At 39.3% G+C, this 16,319-nt stretch overlaps 1 protein-coding gene and 1 pseudogene across 1 annotated transcript in view; both read right to left on the bottom strand.

Annotated features, from left to right (window-relative positions):
* LOC119523036 (NFKB activating protein) overlaps positions 1-10,369 on the bottom strand; it is a 16,095-nt gene extending 5,726 nt beyond the window's left edge. Inside the window, exons 1-8 of the mRNA XM_037821790.1 lie at positions 9,869-10,369; positions 7,428-7,508; positions 5,481-5,551; positions 5,148-5,282; positions 3,438-3,501; positions 2,068-2,177; positions 1,899-1,974; positions 269-418 (exon numbers count right to left, since the gene is read on the bottom strand). Of these exons, the coding sequence (XP_037677718.1) occupies positions 269-418; positions 1,899-1,974; positions 2,068-2,177; positions 3,438-3,501; positions 5,148-5,282; positions 5,481-5,551; positions 7,428-7,508; positions 9,869-10,254 (1,073 nt within the window). The 5' untranslated portion in view covers positions 10,255-10,369. The remainder of the gene's footprint in view (positions 1-268; positions 419-1,898; positions 1,975-2,067; positions 2,178-3,437; positions 3,502-5,147; positions 5,283-5,480; positions 5,552-7,427; positions 7,509-9,868) is intronic.
* Positions 10,370-12,058: 1,689 nt separating this feature from the next.
* On the bottom strand, positions 12,059-14,360 carry LOC119522986 (annotated as a pseudogene).
* Positions 14,361-16,319: the final 1,959 nt, after the last annotated feature.

Consider the following 16,319-nt stretch of genomic DNA (forward strand, 5'->3'; position numbering starts at 1 on the left):
TACCAAAATATCAAGTAGGAAAGAACACTGGAAAGAGTGAGTCCTTGAAGTTGGAGATAGAGCAGAAATTGAGGTTGAGTTGCATATATACTTAGAATTTTAGACAATCATATTTATAACAATAAAACACACATTAAGCCAACAGTCATGTTCTATCTTTCATTAGGAATGTTTTCTTAATGAAACTCAGTCACCAAAATATCCTTTGGTAGTAAAAAAGAAGGAAAAGATTTAATCATGGAAACTGACCTCAATGCCCAGAACATACCTGCTACCACTCATTACGTAACCTGAGCATTCAAATGATGCAATTTCTTCACTTGTCAAGCCAATTTCACCTCTTCGTGGGATACGTTTTCCAGCTTTTACATATTCAGCCATAGCTGCACCTTCACCGGGTAAGAGAGCATGGCCATAGCTACAAAGTAATTCAGAAAAGGTTCATCAGCTTTCTCAATATAAAAAGACCATCATCTAAAGAAAGCACAAAAAAACCATTTTCTCTCTGAAAATAATAGGGATAGCAGTGCTGAGCAGTAGCTTGCTGGGAGGTACCCAATGTGAATTATTTTATTTAAATTAGTGAACACTGCACTGTGACCTATATAACTAACCCAGATATGCAGAGATACTTTGGAAGAACAAAAGATTAATGTTAGTGAGTGTAGATTTCTGGTTTACAGGTTATGGATTAATTTAGCCCTATAGGTAACACCTTTATTGCTTCTGCTTCCAGCTAAATCCCCTTCCATTCATTCCTTTAAAAAATAGTAAAGAAATGATACACCTCAAATTTATATACTTTCTAGATTTATAATCAATAAGAATGCTATAAAGTAACAATTATCTATTACCTTTCATTCAAGGGGACTTTAAAAGCTACTATCTCTTCATTCAATTCACTGAGTGCTTCTTGAGTACCTATCAAACTCAAACTTAATAAAACTCAAAGCTCAATAAAAAATAAATAGTCTCTGTCTTTGTGGATTTTACCAGTTAATAAGGATAGAACTGCAATTCAAGGTAGAATATATTAAAAGAAATAGAAAATTCTGTGAGAATTAAAGAGGGGTAGAAATCACATGTAATTGTGGAAGGAAGGTGTTGGAAATCACATATGCCCCCTCCTTTTGAAAAGGGCTTTGAAGGATGGTGTGATGGTTAAGTTCATGTGTCAACTTGGCCAGGTAATGGTGTCCAGGTGCTTAGCCAAGGAAGCACTGACCTGATTGTTACCGTGAGGGTATTTTGTGGACTTAAATCATCAGTAACTTGATTGCATCTATGGCTGATTACATCTACAATCAAGTGAGGAGACTGCCTTCAACAATAAGAGAAGTCTCATCCAATCAGAAGTGATTGTTTTAGCAGTCAAAAGTGAGAATTCCCATCTCTACTTCAGCCAGCCAACTTCTCATGGGGAATTCATGGAAAACCTTCATTGGAGTTCCCAGCTTGCAATTTGCCCTATGGAATTTGTACTTGCTCATCCACATAGTCACATGAGCCAATTCCTATAGAAAAATCTCATAATATTTACTATACATCCATATATCTCTATATCTGTCTGTCTGTCTGTCTGTCTATCTATCTATCTATCTCCTGTCAGTTCTGTTTCCCTAGAGAACTCGAATACAGATGGTAAGGATTTTAACAGGAAGAAAGTGGTGGCAGGGAAGGGAAAAGAGGGCAGGGAAGAGAAGGGAAGGCATGTTGGGGGAAGAAACGAGCTGAACAAGGCACAAAAGTAGGAAAGTGCACAGTCAATACAGGGAACTTTTAGTGGTCCCAGTTTAGCTGGAGCACAAGAGAGTAGAGGGAGATGAGGTTGGCAAGGTTAAGTTTGGGTTATAATTTTTGGAAGGTATTTTAGATACTGTAAATACACTACTACTTACTTCAAAGGTTTATCATCTTGAGAGGCAAGTGTTTTTGGAGCCTCTGGTCCAATTAAATCTGAGGGTTCTTCAGGTTCTACACAAAAGATGTTCAGAAACATTAACATTTTGACTAAGTGGTTAATTTAATGTTTCATCTGCTCTGAGTCAGTCTTTTGGGAGAACTTACTCGATCGATCCTTCCAGGGATTCTCCAGAAACTCTTCTTGGGAATCTTTAGAGCTTGAATCACTGGTTTCTTTTCTATTCTTCTTAGATTTCTTTTTCTTGTATTTCTTCCTGTAGTGATTATAATTTGATACAAACTGACCTATTATTTCCATGTTAAAGGGTGTCTTATTTTTTCAAGACAGTGCAGAGTAAGTCCGATTAAAATGATTTGAATTCCAGTACATTCAAACTTGTTAGAGAAGAATTTTAGTTTAAAAATCTTACTCAAATCATATTTCACTAGAAAAAAGATAACTACAGAAAACAATGAAATACAGTTTCATGTTGCAGAAAGATGAACAAAACAAAGCAGTTAAAAAAGAACTCATCAATTGGAGCATCAATAATTTTAAAAGGAATGGATTAAAATAAGTAAAATAGGTTTAAATCCTTGGGTTCATCACGATACAAAAACAATACATCTCATTAGCATTTGTAGCCTTTGGAGGACATTAGAAAACCAACTCATTATTTTGAAAACTCATAAAGCAAAGTCAATTATCCTGTCTTTCCTTTACAAACTGTACTTCAGGGTAACCAAACAGTTGATGAGGGTAAGCTTCTCTTATACAATTATTCCACCTAATAAATGAATGACAAAATTAGACCATCACCATTTTGCAATCCCTAATGCAATATGGATCAAGGTAATGACCATGAACGGCTGTAAATATGACAAAAGAGACAAGCAGACATGATCTGCCTCCTGATGGAAGTACACAGCACTGCCTATGAAATATTTCTTCCAAAAACTCAAATCTGAACCTTGTCAAACCTCTAGACCTAACTACCAAGTTATAGGAAATAGAGAGGACAGAGAACATGTTATGGGACACCATAAAAATGCAATCAGCAAAATGCACAGTGCAGAAAATTCTACAGGACAAATGATCTGGTTTCTTCAACAAATAAATTACAAGAACAAAGAAGGAAGGGGAACCTACTGGTTCAAAGAGATCTAACAGACATGACATATCAACCAATTGCAATTTATGAACATTACTTGGATCCTAATTTGAACTGTATAAAATTAAAACTGATGAAAATTGAGGAATTATTGTTAATTTTTTAGGCATGATGATGGTATTATGGTTATATTTTTAAAAAAAGAGTGCCTGTCTTCTGGAGAAACATGGTGAATTTTTAATGGATGAAATGATATCTAATACTGGTTTCAAAATAATTGGGGGGGGAGGATGGAGATGGCTCATGAGTTAATAACTGTTCAAGCTGGATGATGGGTACATGGGGTATCATTACACTATTTTCAATAACTTTATATACATTTGAACTTTTCCCTAATAAAAATTAAAGGAAAATAAAACTGACGATCTGTGTTTCTTCTTCTTTTCCTTTTTCTTGGCTTTCTTTGCTCTCCTTTTCGTGTCTTCGTCTGCAAATTGAAGCACATTAAAATTGAAAAAAAAAGTTACTATCCCCCAAATCCCTCTGAGTAGATAAATATCCTATTGCTGTCCCATTTGTTGCTATAGAGAAATTAATTCAGTCAACCATTTATTGCTATTTTTCAGGAATTATGCTAGACACTGGGATCATAGAAATTAAATTCACACTAGGTATTAGATGATATAGGGGGATTATTTTTTATTTTATTGTGTGAGATAATGGTATTATGGTTAAATATGAAAATGTCCTTATTTTTTAGAGATTCATACAGAAATATTTAGGGTTGAAGTATGATGACATTTATAATTTATCTTGAATACCTTGGCAAAAAACCCATATTTGAAACATTTATGCCAAAATGCTAAAAACTGTTAAATCTAGGTGATAAGTATATGATATTAATTATACTATTCTCTTTACTTTTCTGAATGTTTGAAGATTTTCATAATGAAAAAATAAAAAACTAAAAACATTTGTGTGTGTTGTGTTGAGCTCTTCCCAGGAGCTCAATCTACTGGAGGAGACAGATAAGTAAAGAGATAAACAGAATGCGGAGTGACAGGAAAGCATGGAGTGTTCTGGGTGTACAGAAGGGTCTCAAACTCAAATTGATTTGGGAAAGGTGGGTAAAAAATGGTTGACCAAAAAAAGGCGACTCTTACGTTAGTTCTTTTTAAAATCAGTTTTATTACAAAAGTAATGCATGCTCATTGTTGAAATGAGTAAGCCAAGCTGGGTGGAGGGAGAGACTAGTATTGTAGGTGGAGGGACTCTCTGTACCATATAACAGAGTCAAGAGGAATACGGAAAAAAATAGGAAGTTGTTCTCAGACATCAGAGGATGGTTAAACAGAGTAACAGGTTACACACGATTAGAGAGGGATCAAGTATGTGTGAGCTTTACCCTGAAGGCTATAGAAAACTATTAAAGGATTTTAAGTATGGGACTGACATGCTAAGATTTTTGTTTTAAGACGGTTCAGTCTTTAAGCAGTGAGAAGGAAGAAAAGTGACAATGGGGGCCAGAAAACCCAGATGGCATCATAGGAAAGGGCACCTTTGTGTAATGTATTAACCCCAGAGGAGGCACCTCTTGTCAATCATGAGGCAGGAGAGGGCACAGAAAGGTGGCTTTTTGTGATATGCCACCCCTGAGGGAGTGCCTTCTGTAAACTGGTAGCTAGCCTGAAAGGGGTGCTTTATAGCAGCCTTTTTGAAAACTGCATGAAGGTGCCCTTTGGCTAAGAGAATTACACAAAAGGGCACATTCACTGGGCTAACACAGCCCTGTGTGGCTTGGTTTGGCACCATATGCCTTGTAAAACCTATGCACAACCCACCTGGAGTCAGGTTGCTTAGGTCTGAATCCTAACAGTGTGACCTTGGGGTGTGATACTTATGACATGCTCTGTGCCTCCATTTCCTCATCTGTATGGTGTATCCTGTAGTTACTCTATGGATTAAACAGCAGTGATGAATATAGAGCACTTAGCATGGGGCCTGGCATAAAGTCAGTGGACACTCAAAAAATCTTGGGTGTTATTATTGTTTTTAAGAAATTTCTTCTAAAAAAGTTCTAAGAAGTAAAACTAGCTTTGAAACAAGGCTTATGAATGATGTGGGCTTTCTTACCACTAGAGTCTGTTTCAGAATCAGAGTCACTGTCACTATCATCAGAATACTTCCTGTGTTTTCTTTTGGATGATTTTTTCTTTCTTCTTTTCTTGGACCTTTCTTTTGAATGACTAGACTTCTTCTTTCTTTCTTCTACATAAAATACAAATAAAAAACTAATGTCTAAAGAACTGTTTCTGGGTATCAATTTTATTGTATTTGAAATACTAAAAAGGAATAGATGATGGGCAATTTAAGTAAAAACAAAGTCTAATATTCAACTATTTATAAACATATTTCCTTAAACTCCACCCCCCCACCAAAAAAACCTCTGTATTTAAAAAAAAATACCTTCTGAAGTAGAAGCTGATGTAGTGCTTTTCTTTGGCTCTTCATCCTCCACTGGTGTATGTTCATCAGAGCTGAATTTAAAGAAAATGGTTTTATGAATTGGAGAAGTGATCAAACAAGGACCACAGAGTATAAAAATATGGTCTTAAAATGTTTCCATAATGACATTTTTTTGGTAAGAGTACACTTTGAGGGTCTACAACTTCCATACTTACATAATAGTCACTTACATTTGCATAATGATTTATCATTAACAAAGTGCTATTCAAACCGAAAGCAGTATGGAGGATTTATATTTTCAGAAAAAATCACAGGGCAAGAGTAGGGACACAGGAACCATAATGAAAGGCAAAAGAAACCGGAGATAAGGAGACTGAAATGAACTAAACAAAACTGTATGGGGGACTTCTGGGAAAATGGAGGATTAGGGAGGGAGCTGCAGGGCTCACTCCTCTCTCCAAAGCAGTGAGTAGACAGGCAGAAACCGTCCGAATCAACCGTTCTGGGGCTCTGGAGACGAGGCAATTTCTGTGCAGTATCCAAGGAAGTGCAGGACGAAAAGACTGAGAAACTGTCATTACAGACTGTGAGTAATTCTGTTCAAGCTCCTGGTGCCCACCCCTCACCCTCGAGGTAAGCAGCACTGGGTGGTCTGCTCCTTGCATGGTGGGCTGCTGCAGACTGTGATGGCCACGGGATTCCTCTGCCCTAGATACAGAGGGGGACACAGCCCAGTACTGATCCAGCTTCTGGCTGGTGAATTTAGACTGCTGGATCCCACTGTTCTAGCCTGTCCCAGTCATTTGCTGCCATGCCACTGTTTCAACCATGTCAGGGATGGAACTGGCAAAGGGCCAAAAATAGTCTCCCGCCACAGGGCTAAGAGGAATAGGTTAATTGCCAAATGGCACCATCTGCTGGGCAGGTCAGGAAAGTGCACTTTCAAGGAACTGTCAAGAAGGAGGTTGCATGAAGAGCGCCAGCTGCTGGGCAGGCCAGGAAAGTGCAAGTGGAAGGAAAAAAAAAGGCTTTTTGGAGTCTTTCCTGACCCTCTCCCCAGGACTCTTTGTATGTGGTTTGTGCCCCCAGTTTGGGTACCTGGTCCTGTTTTGGTTGGGAAACACAGACAAAACAACTGTCAAAGATGCTCCTTAACAAAATCCCAATCAATGACAAAATCCTAGACAAGAGAGAGAAACCAACCTTCAGGAAAAAACCGTCAAGATAATTAAAGCCCAGATAGCAGCAAAAAATTACAAGACATACTAAGAAACAGGAAGATATGGCCCAAAGGAACAAATTAAAAAGTCAGAGTAGATACAGAATTTAGAACAACTAATCAAAGATGTTCAAACGAATCTCCTAAATCAATTCAAGGAGATGGCTAATGAGATAAAGGCTATTACAAAGGCATTAGGTGAGCATAATGAAGAATTTGAAAGCACACAAAGAAAAATAACAGAACTTATGAGAATGAAAGGCGCAACAGTTGAAATTTAAAATAAACACGAGAAGCATACAACAGCAGATTTAGAGTCAGAAGAAAGGATCAACGAGCTGGATGACAGCATTTGAATTCCAACAAACAAAAGGACAGAAAAAAGGATGGATAAATTCAAACAGGGTCTCAGGAAATGATCGACAACACAAAGTGCACAAACATATGCGTCATGGGTGTCCCAGAAGAAGAGAAGGGAAAAGGGGCAGAAAGAATATTTGAGGAAATAATGGCTGAAAATTTTCCAACTCTTTAAAAAAAACACATAAATATGCATATCTAAGCAGTACAACTTACTTCAAACAGAATAAAGCTGAACAGAACCACTCCAAGACACATACTAATCAGACTATCAAATGCCAATGATAAAAAGAGAATTCTGAAATCAGCAAGAGAAAAGCGATTCACCACATTACAAGGGAAGCCAACTAAGAATAATAACCACTTACTCTGGTTCAGGATTCTTTGGAGAAAGTCCCCATACTTCAGGCGCTCCCAATTCTCCAATCCTCTCCCTTTCACTTAATCTCCTAGAAGATATAGGCATATAAATCATAACACAATAGTTGTATTCTGTTTCGTAAACATAAAATCCAATTCAACAGGAATCCAGTTAAGTCCTATTTTCACTTTACTTTCCAAACTTTAATAAAAATTTGGTGGAAATGTAAACTCAACACTTAGGATTTCATGTTCTGACAGAACTATCAAATAGTACAGACAACAGACAGCCTGAGCAGCAGGATCAGAAATGCAGTTTGGGAGGTTGTCAAGTACATCCCTTCTGTCAAATGCATGACATAGCTCCTAATTGCTCATCTCATCTTCTGCAATATGTGACAGCAACTAGTTTACTTTTAGAAATAACTTAGTTTGTTTATATCTATTTATGAAAAGAGAGAGAAGTTCCTTTCAATTTGGTGAGACCATCAGTTTTCAGAAACCCAGGAATTAACAAAGACAATAAAAATGAAGCATTAGCAGTGGAAAATAAAGGGAAATCTGAAAATGAAAGACAAGTTCTAAGTGACAAAAGTTGTACTCGATATACAGGGTTTGTTTCCTTTCTCTGCTTTTCCATTAGTTCCTTTTGGGAAAAGGAGTACATTGTCTATCTTTTCTTTGGAGGACATTAAAACTTTTTTTCAAGTTTTGTTTTAAATTCTTTGTGGTTTCTAGTGTTTTAATTTTTGCTGTTACTCATAAACTGAAAAAAAAAAAAAAAACCCTAAGGCTTAATTCCTCAAAGTTTACCAGCATGTTGCTCCATTAAAAAAAATCCTTACAAAATAAATAAATAGAACTGGTTTGATTGTTTGAATAAATTATTTTTTACTTCTTTTTTCAGGGAAAAGGGTATTATAAGTATGCTGAGTCAGACTCAGAGAGTTTCTCACTTCAAGAAGCAGACAATCTAAAAGGAAACATACTTATAAACATCCTTGGAATATATAAGTATACCAGGAAGGATGCCTGACAGATGGGAAAGGGTACCCAGTCCTGTCCTCATCCTTGTTGCTACCTGGCTTCATCTGTTCTCTTAAGTTATTTACCTTCTAAATGCACAAATGCAAATTTAATCCACATCATTCTTACATCTTTTGGTTAGGATTCTGCAATAAGCTGTTCGCTTTTTTATTGACACAGACTGGGGATATTTTTCTGAGAAACTTAACTTGGACAGGTATGTCTCCAGCCTAACTCAGGACTGTTTTTTACTGTTTCTGCTCCCAGGCAAGAAACACAAATAGCTAACACTTAGGTAATGTTTATTACGTTCCAGGCACTAAGCCATTACAACAGCCCTAAAAGCCTTTGTAATATTATCCCCTTTTTAAAGGTGAAGAAATGAAGCTCAGAGAGGTTAAGTAACTTGCCCAAAGTCACACAGCTATTAAGTGGCAAAGCAGGGCTTCAAACTCAGGCAGTCTGATTCCGGAGCCTGTCCTCTTCATCACTATGCTTTATTACCTCCTACTGCTGGAAGAAAAAGAATCATGAAGACATCTCCCAAGTGTTGGAACTTTAACCTGCCCCTCAATGCTTGTAATTCTGTTAATTTTCTCATTTTAAAAAAAAACACACTGCATGTAAAGCACTTAGCATGGTGCCTGACACAACCTAACTAAAAAAAAGATTAGATAATATTAAGAATTACACAGCAATAATTATAATCCTTTTCCCTACTCCTTACTAAACCATCCATTTTTTTTTTCCACTCCAATACTCACTCTCATTAGAGGACACCTGATCTCACCCTTGCCTCATTCTTCAGTCAGGAGTGAGACTCCTTAACGTGACTTTTCTCAAGGTAGCCTCATCCACGGCTGAGCAAATCACTTTTCCTACATTCATCCAATCGTCTTTTCTCAGAGAAAGGTTTTCCTTCTCTCCAATTTAAACTCTTAACACTTACAATTATACATCCTGTTATCATCTCAGACCTGTCCATTCATTCAACAAGCAGCAGTTGAGCACCTACTAAGTGTCAGGCACTGTGAACTCCGTGATGAATAAAGTAGGTCTCCTCCTTTCCATGACCTCAGTCAAGTGGGGAATAAAACCATGCTAACGAACGATAACGACACAACACAAGTCAATGCCATAATTCCACTAGGTCTTCTGCCCGTGTCCACCCCAAGCTAGGAGTGAAAGGAGGTGGAAGGAGACCAGGGCACTGTATGAATAGACCAGAGGATGGAGGATGAATGAGAACGTAAGGGAGGAAAAGGGCGAATAAGGGTTTAACGTGGGTGTTTTGAAGGGATGGAGATAGGCGCAAGGTAGGGAGAAGGAGCGAAATGCTAACGGTTAAAAGCGAGATGACAGGTGAAGCAGGCTCCGAAGGCAGGTGGGCTCGTGCAAGAGAAAGTGCGGTCGTCTCACTCACTTCTGCCGCAGGCTCTCCTCCCTCTCCTTGTCCAGGAGGCTAGGCCACGGCTTATCGCCCCCGTAGGGACGCGAGTAGCCGCCATAATAAGCGGACGAGGAAGCTGAAGAGAAGGGGGTGCCCCGGGGACCAGAAGGGCGCTCTCGAGAACAAGACCGCGAGCGGGAGCGGTAGGAATAGTTTCGGGAGCCTTGGCTGAGGCCCCCCAGCTGATGCCCGAAGCCATTCCGGTCCCCGGACCGAGGGCAAGAGCGCGAGCGCGAGCGGCGGCTCCGCGGGGAGCGGGCGGCTTTGCTGGGCTTTGGACTCTTCGACGAACTGCGACGCTTTCTCGTGGAGCCCAAGGCATCTGCCTCCGGGCTGCGCGAGCAGGACACCTGAGCCATCGCGGCCGCTGAGTTCCCGAAGCCGCGGAAGAAGGGGGCGCTCTCGCGAGCCTGGGAAGATCTCAATCGTCTTGGCTCCGAGAACCCACGGGTCGCAACAGCTCAAAGCGGAGGAAACCTTGGAAGCAGTTCCGGGTACGTCAGCAAAACCCTTCCCCGGGCCCAGTAGGCCTCCCGCCGAAAGGAAGGGATGTGTGTATCTATGTAAACAAGCCGGTGGAGCAACCGGTTCCGTTCATCGTTTCAGTTCTGCATGACGTTCCTCAAGTCTGAAACGGACAGAAGACCACGGCTTTTCTCAACCTTGAACTTGAAATACCTGAAGGGGGCCACAGAGTACATTTCACAGAGTGGCTGTATCAACAAGACAGCCAATTCTGCTTCTGTTTCAGGTGCTTTCTAAGTGCGTGTGTCTGTATAAAATACATGTGCATGTATGATATATAACGTATGTGTACTCAAGTTTTATACATACATATAAATTTATATACTTATATATGTGTATGTATATATGTTATATTTGTTTATATATGTATGCATATATTTGTTTTTTCTTTTCAAGCCCAAACAAAATAAGGAGAGGTTATCGAGATTGGTGATGAGCTCCGTTGGCTATGCCCCTTACCACTTAAGTTAGCTTAGAGGGCACAAGTTCTGTGTTAATGACTTGAGTCTGATATACTTCAATTAAGTTTGCAGCCCAGAGAAAAACTGTACATTTATCACCAGCCACCCATCTCATAAGTTTGTAGTCTCCACCAATGTGCCTCAGGAAAAGGAAATTGTAACCCCCTCCTTGCCCAGCCTTTTAAACTAGTCCCATGCTATACCAGCCCAACAATATATGGCTAATGGTTAGTGCTCCCCCACCCCACCCCCCTTTTTAGGGAAGAAACACAAAACAATTTATTTTCATTTTTATTCCATGTTTCCAAATGTAAAAAAAAGTCAAGATTCTTACACCAGTGATCTCAAATGAGACCATGCAAAGTAATTCAAAGTGTGTACAACAATCATTTGCTCCCCTTCGGTGTTGCTGTTTTATATAACGGTGTGATTAACAGAAAATTGAATGGCATGTGCTTGGTTGAAAAATGTCACCTGTTTACAAAACATGCAGGACAGTTTCTACCTCATACCTGCAAGTCTTAATTTAAAATAACTAGTTCTTTTCTGTTTTTATTTGGGAGGCACATGGGACTGAAAAATTTAACTGCCCAATTTTACCCAACTACCACACAAAAAGTACAAATGACATTCCCAACACTATAAACTTTGGAGTGTTGAGATAGTAGCCATTATTATCTGAAGTAGGTTCAACAGTTTAGCTTTAAAATGTTGGCTTTTTCTCTTAAGAGAAATTTCCTTAGGGTCTCTCCTCTAATTTTGCTAGACTGAGTTCCAGAAGAATCCCCTATGAATTTAAAGTGTGACAACTGTAAAGTATTCTGTTGTATTATACAAATAGAAGACCTTGGAATGTTACTAGTTGCATAGACTAAAGATGGTTGTTTGCTAAATGGCACTGAAGAAAATCCTGACCCAAGTGGCACTACTTAGTCCAAATGTTTCTGACCAAAGAAAATTATACAACGATATTTATAGGCTAACTTTCTAAGTGATGGTTGATATCAATCCCGTACGTATTTTACATGTCAAATACATAGTTCAAGAGTTTATAAAATAAGATCATGCATTATTACCTTTAAGAATATCATATACAAGAGAAATCCTTCCAAATACTTGTGACAGTATTTTAAGTGGAAGGAGTCTTATATACAAAAACAATTCAGTTTCTCTTCTGTTTTCAGTATATAATTTAAAGAAATTTAAGAGATTACTGAAAAAAAATCCTAGCCCATTGAAGATTGATAGAAAGTGTCAACTGTGGAATTTTAAATGTTTCCTTTTTAAAAAACACACAGAATACAAAGCCTCTGAACAAAGAAAAATACAGAATTCTGGATGATTGTATTTGATCACACTACATAATTTAGAATGAAATTATGTTACTGGTTAAGTTACTTTCTACTTTACCCATTCCTTTGACAGCATTAATTTGTGAACTAAAGTTTATATTTAGTTCAGCTGCACAAGATCTCATCTTCAACACATGGCACCGACTTTCCTTAAGTGTAACAGCATTCTATTCTTAGCAGCAATTATATTTTTTAAAGGTTAACAATTTGTGGAACAAAATGCTCTAACTCTAATTTACACTCACCGGTAAAATTTTTACAAAAGGCCTAAGTAAACATATAGAGTGATCTTTCACTTTCTCCCATACTTCATCTTAAAGGTTTTCCTCCCATCTCATTTCTGACCTTTTGGGGGAAGTGCAGGAGTTTCAGAAAAGGTACCTATGTATTTTAGATGAGATTCTTGATGTTAAGTGAGTATAATGGCAGGTATAAGACAACGTAATTCTTAGTCCAGGGTATGTTACAGTGCCCCAGAATTAGTTGTATGATAAATAGTACCTATTGACAATCTATAAAAGATGAGGCATGTAAGGTGCCCTAACAATGTAAGTCTGTAACAGCTGAACAAGAAAGCCATTTCACTCAACTGTGACAGTCATTGCTGCCTGGGCATTTAAGGTTAGACTCCAATCCTGTGGCCATTAGCAAACAGGGAAGTTTAACTGAAGCGATGTCACTACATTTAAAAACAAAATGTGTTTTAAAAGCAGTTTATCTTGAGAAATATGGTTCCTAGCGTATTCTGTGTAGAGAGAGATGGATAAAGGGAGCTGGCCACTAAGCATGCTAAACCAAATTCCATAAATATAGTTTTCATAAGACATATTTACTACATGCATTTTGCTAACAATACCTCCCTGAAAATCACCACCTCTGTAGTTATACTTTGTGTCAAACTACTGTTGAGTTATAGGGGAAATAGCTGTATCTGGTAGCTATTGACATAATACCAGTTATGAAAATTAAGACAAACCAGTTGACCGATTCCTGAAAACAGAAAATTAAATCCTTTGTCAAAATAGTTATTGCACAACATAGAAATAGCTCAAATCTGGAATTTATCATTTAAAATTATGATCCTATGAAACAAATTTTGGAAGGGATGTACAATTTCTTCAATGCCAAGAAGTATCGTTTTAACCAATTCTCGCCACAGAAGGATTTGTTTAGTACATTAATGCTGTGGAATGAGAAAAAAATTTAGGGGGAAAATATATCCACAAGTAAGTTAACCTGACAAAATAAACCAGACTGAGTCAAATGGACAAAACAAACAAACAAACAAACAAACAAACAAAAAACTGAAAAAAGCCTGTGGAAAAAAATGACAAGCAAAAATAACATGGGGTAGGGGGGCCACAGTTAAGGCATCTGAAAAAAATCCTCATGGCCTTCGCTTATTAAAATATTTTTACACTTAAAAAAAGATTTGAAAGCATCTGAAAAACATGCAAATTGTTTGAAAACCCTGTATGGCAAATTCAGACAGTTTGCAAGCGTCATTCAGATGTTTGTTTGCCAATTAAAGAAGCCTCTCTCTCCATGAGCTGGCATGTGGTGGTAGAGTTCCTCCGGATTCTTTCTGTCTTAAACTAGATGGCAACCCAGAGGTCTGTGCAGCAGTTACAAACAAGGCATTAGTATCTGGAAGGGAAGGGACTGTGGGCTGTCCATTGGCTGGGGAACAACCTAGCTTATTTTTCCAGATACTCTGCATATACAGGTTTATGACACTGGAGAACTTTGATTGCATCTTCTACTTTGAACCACTCTCTCTTTCTTCCTGTATTAACAGACTCTTCCCAATCTTCCAATTTTTCATTGACTGTAAGAACATAAACATATGTTCTGTGCTTTCAGTCTTGGTTCTGCTCAAATATGCTCAAGAGTCTGCCTAATTTTCCTTTGACTCCAGCCTCTTCTTAAACCTCCCTTATGGCAGCACCGCCTGGCTCCTCCCCCGGCTCCATCCCCCCACTTGAGAAGATCCAGTGGTCTGGATAGACTGCTGCTCTCCAACAGTACCTCGTCCTCCTGCTCATTCAGGAAGCGCAGGCACTCCGCCAGCTTCTTAAACCCCTTGCGGTCATAGGTCCGAGTCTAGCTGGGCTTGAACTTCATCATAAAGGTGGGCTCTTGCTGCTGTTGCTGCTGCTCCGGCCATCGCAGCAGGGGTCCCGCCGCTGCCACCCTGCCGAGGAGTGGGGGCGAGGGCGAATCGGGGCTCAGGGGAGCCAGGAGGGGCAGCGGGAGGTCCGTCCGGAAGGCGGCGGCCGCTCCGACGCGGTGTCGGAGGCGAGCGAGGGTCGCTGGAGCCCGGGTGCTGGGGTGGGAGCGCCGCCTCTTCCTCGGCTTCCGCGGCTCTCCATGGAGCCCGCTGCTCGCTTGCAGCGGTAGAGGAAGAGCGAGGCTTGAGGTTCGCGCCAGGAGGGGACAGTTGCGGGAACGCGCACCGAATGGCAGCAGCGCCGCGCCGCCTCTCCATTTATGTTTGCACTGTTTTTAAGTGAAAGAGCATTCTAATACTAGCCATACTGATTTTAACTGTCAAAGGCACAATGGAGTTGCTGTAGAAATTCTGAATCCAGTCTTCCACAAGCTAGATGGCCTCTGGGTCTTTCTTCCTGAGAAGTAAATTATCAGAAGTGTAAAAAATAAGGCCAGTTGAATAAGGGAAATCTCCTTTTCTGGATTTTAAGGGAAAGATGTATGAAATAATGTTAAGTGGAAAAAGTGGACCACACTATTGGATATCTTGTATCTAAAAGCATTGAGTCAGAAACTAGAATAGCGGTTTTGCGGGGCCGGGGTGGGGGTAGGGAATGGGGAGTTAATGGTTAATTGGTAAAGAGCTTCTGTTTGAGGTGATGGAAAAGCTGTGGTAATGGATGTTGGTGATGGTAGCACAACATTGTGAATAAAATTAACACCACTGAATTGTATATTTGAAAGTGGCTAAAATGGGAAATTTTAGGTTGTAGATATGTTACCAGAATAGAAATTTAAAAACCGTAGAACTGTACAACATAAAGGGTAAACCCTAATATAAACTATGGACTATAGTTAATAGTATAATTATAATATTTTTCATCAATTGTAACAAAGGTACCACATTAGTGCAAAATATTAATAATAGGGAAAACTGTGTGAGGGGGAATTATGGGGAAAGTCTACTTTCTGCATGATTTTTCTATAAACCTATAACTTTCTCTAATAAAAAAAAATGGGGAAAATCACAATTCTTCACTGGACGAGGTCCAAGAGCTCAAGTGAGTAAGAGAAGTTAAGTGATTTTGGATGGGAATTTGGGCAACCTTCTAATAAGAAAGTTTTCAGTGGAAAACCTACTGTCCGACTTTTGTATCAATTGCCTATAAAAGCCAACGCTGCAATAGTGATTGTTCTCCTGCCCTGTGGCTGGTGAGTATGTGTTAGTTACTGAGAGAAAAACCCCACCCCAAAGCTTCTGACCGCATGATGCTTCTCTTGCCCTCTTCCGCTTGCAGAGGGCAGATTCTATGGAAGCCCAGCCCAGCCCAGCCCAGCCCAGCCCAGAGAAGTAATCATTTTTACTTACACTGATCCTTTCTTAACAGGAATCAAATCTTTTGTATGTTATGGGTTTGGAATTTTTTGGCTTCCATTCAGTACTCCTCTTCATAATCTGAGAACCTCCAGCTGCCCAAACAGGTGCATGGTAGCCACCCAGAGCACCAAGGCAGGAATTTGGGTGGAGGGAAAGGGGAGTGAGGGAAGTGGGGATAGGGAAACTCCTTAATCTTGTCTGTCATTTAAATTTGTAGGTGCTTTCCAATTATACCAGTAATTGTTTAAGAGATTGTAAGACTAAAACAAATGCATTAATCACTAATCTGGTTTGAAAGGATTTACAGGCTCAGAACCTGAGGTGCATACTTTTTTGTTATTATTATTCATGTTTGTTATTAGTCTCTGCTACTCTCTAGCACGCTCCCAAGTATGCAGGCCCCAACACCATCATGCCACCAGCCACCATTACTGGAGGAAGTCCCCTGTTTAAAATGTTTTTTATTGTGTTAATGTATGCATAACATGAAATTTACC

The sequence above is a fragment of the Choloepus didactylus genome, chromosome X (assembly GCF_015220235.1).
Source record: "Choloepus didactylus isolate mChoDid1 chromosome X, mChoDid1.pri, whole genome shotgun sequence".
NCBI lineage: Eukaryota > Metazoa > Chordata > Mammalia > Pilosa > Megalonychidae > Choloepus > Choloepus didactylus.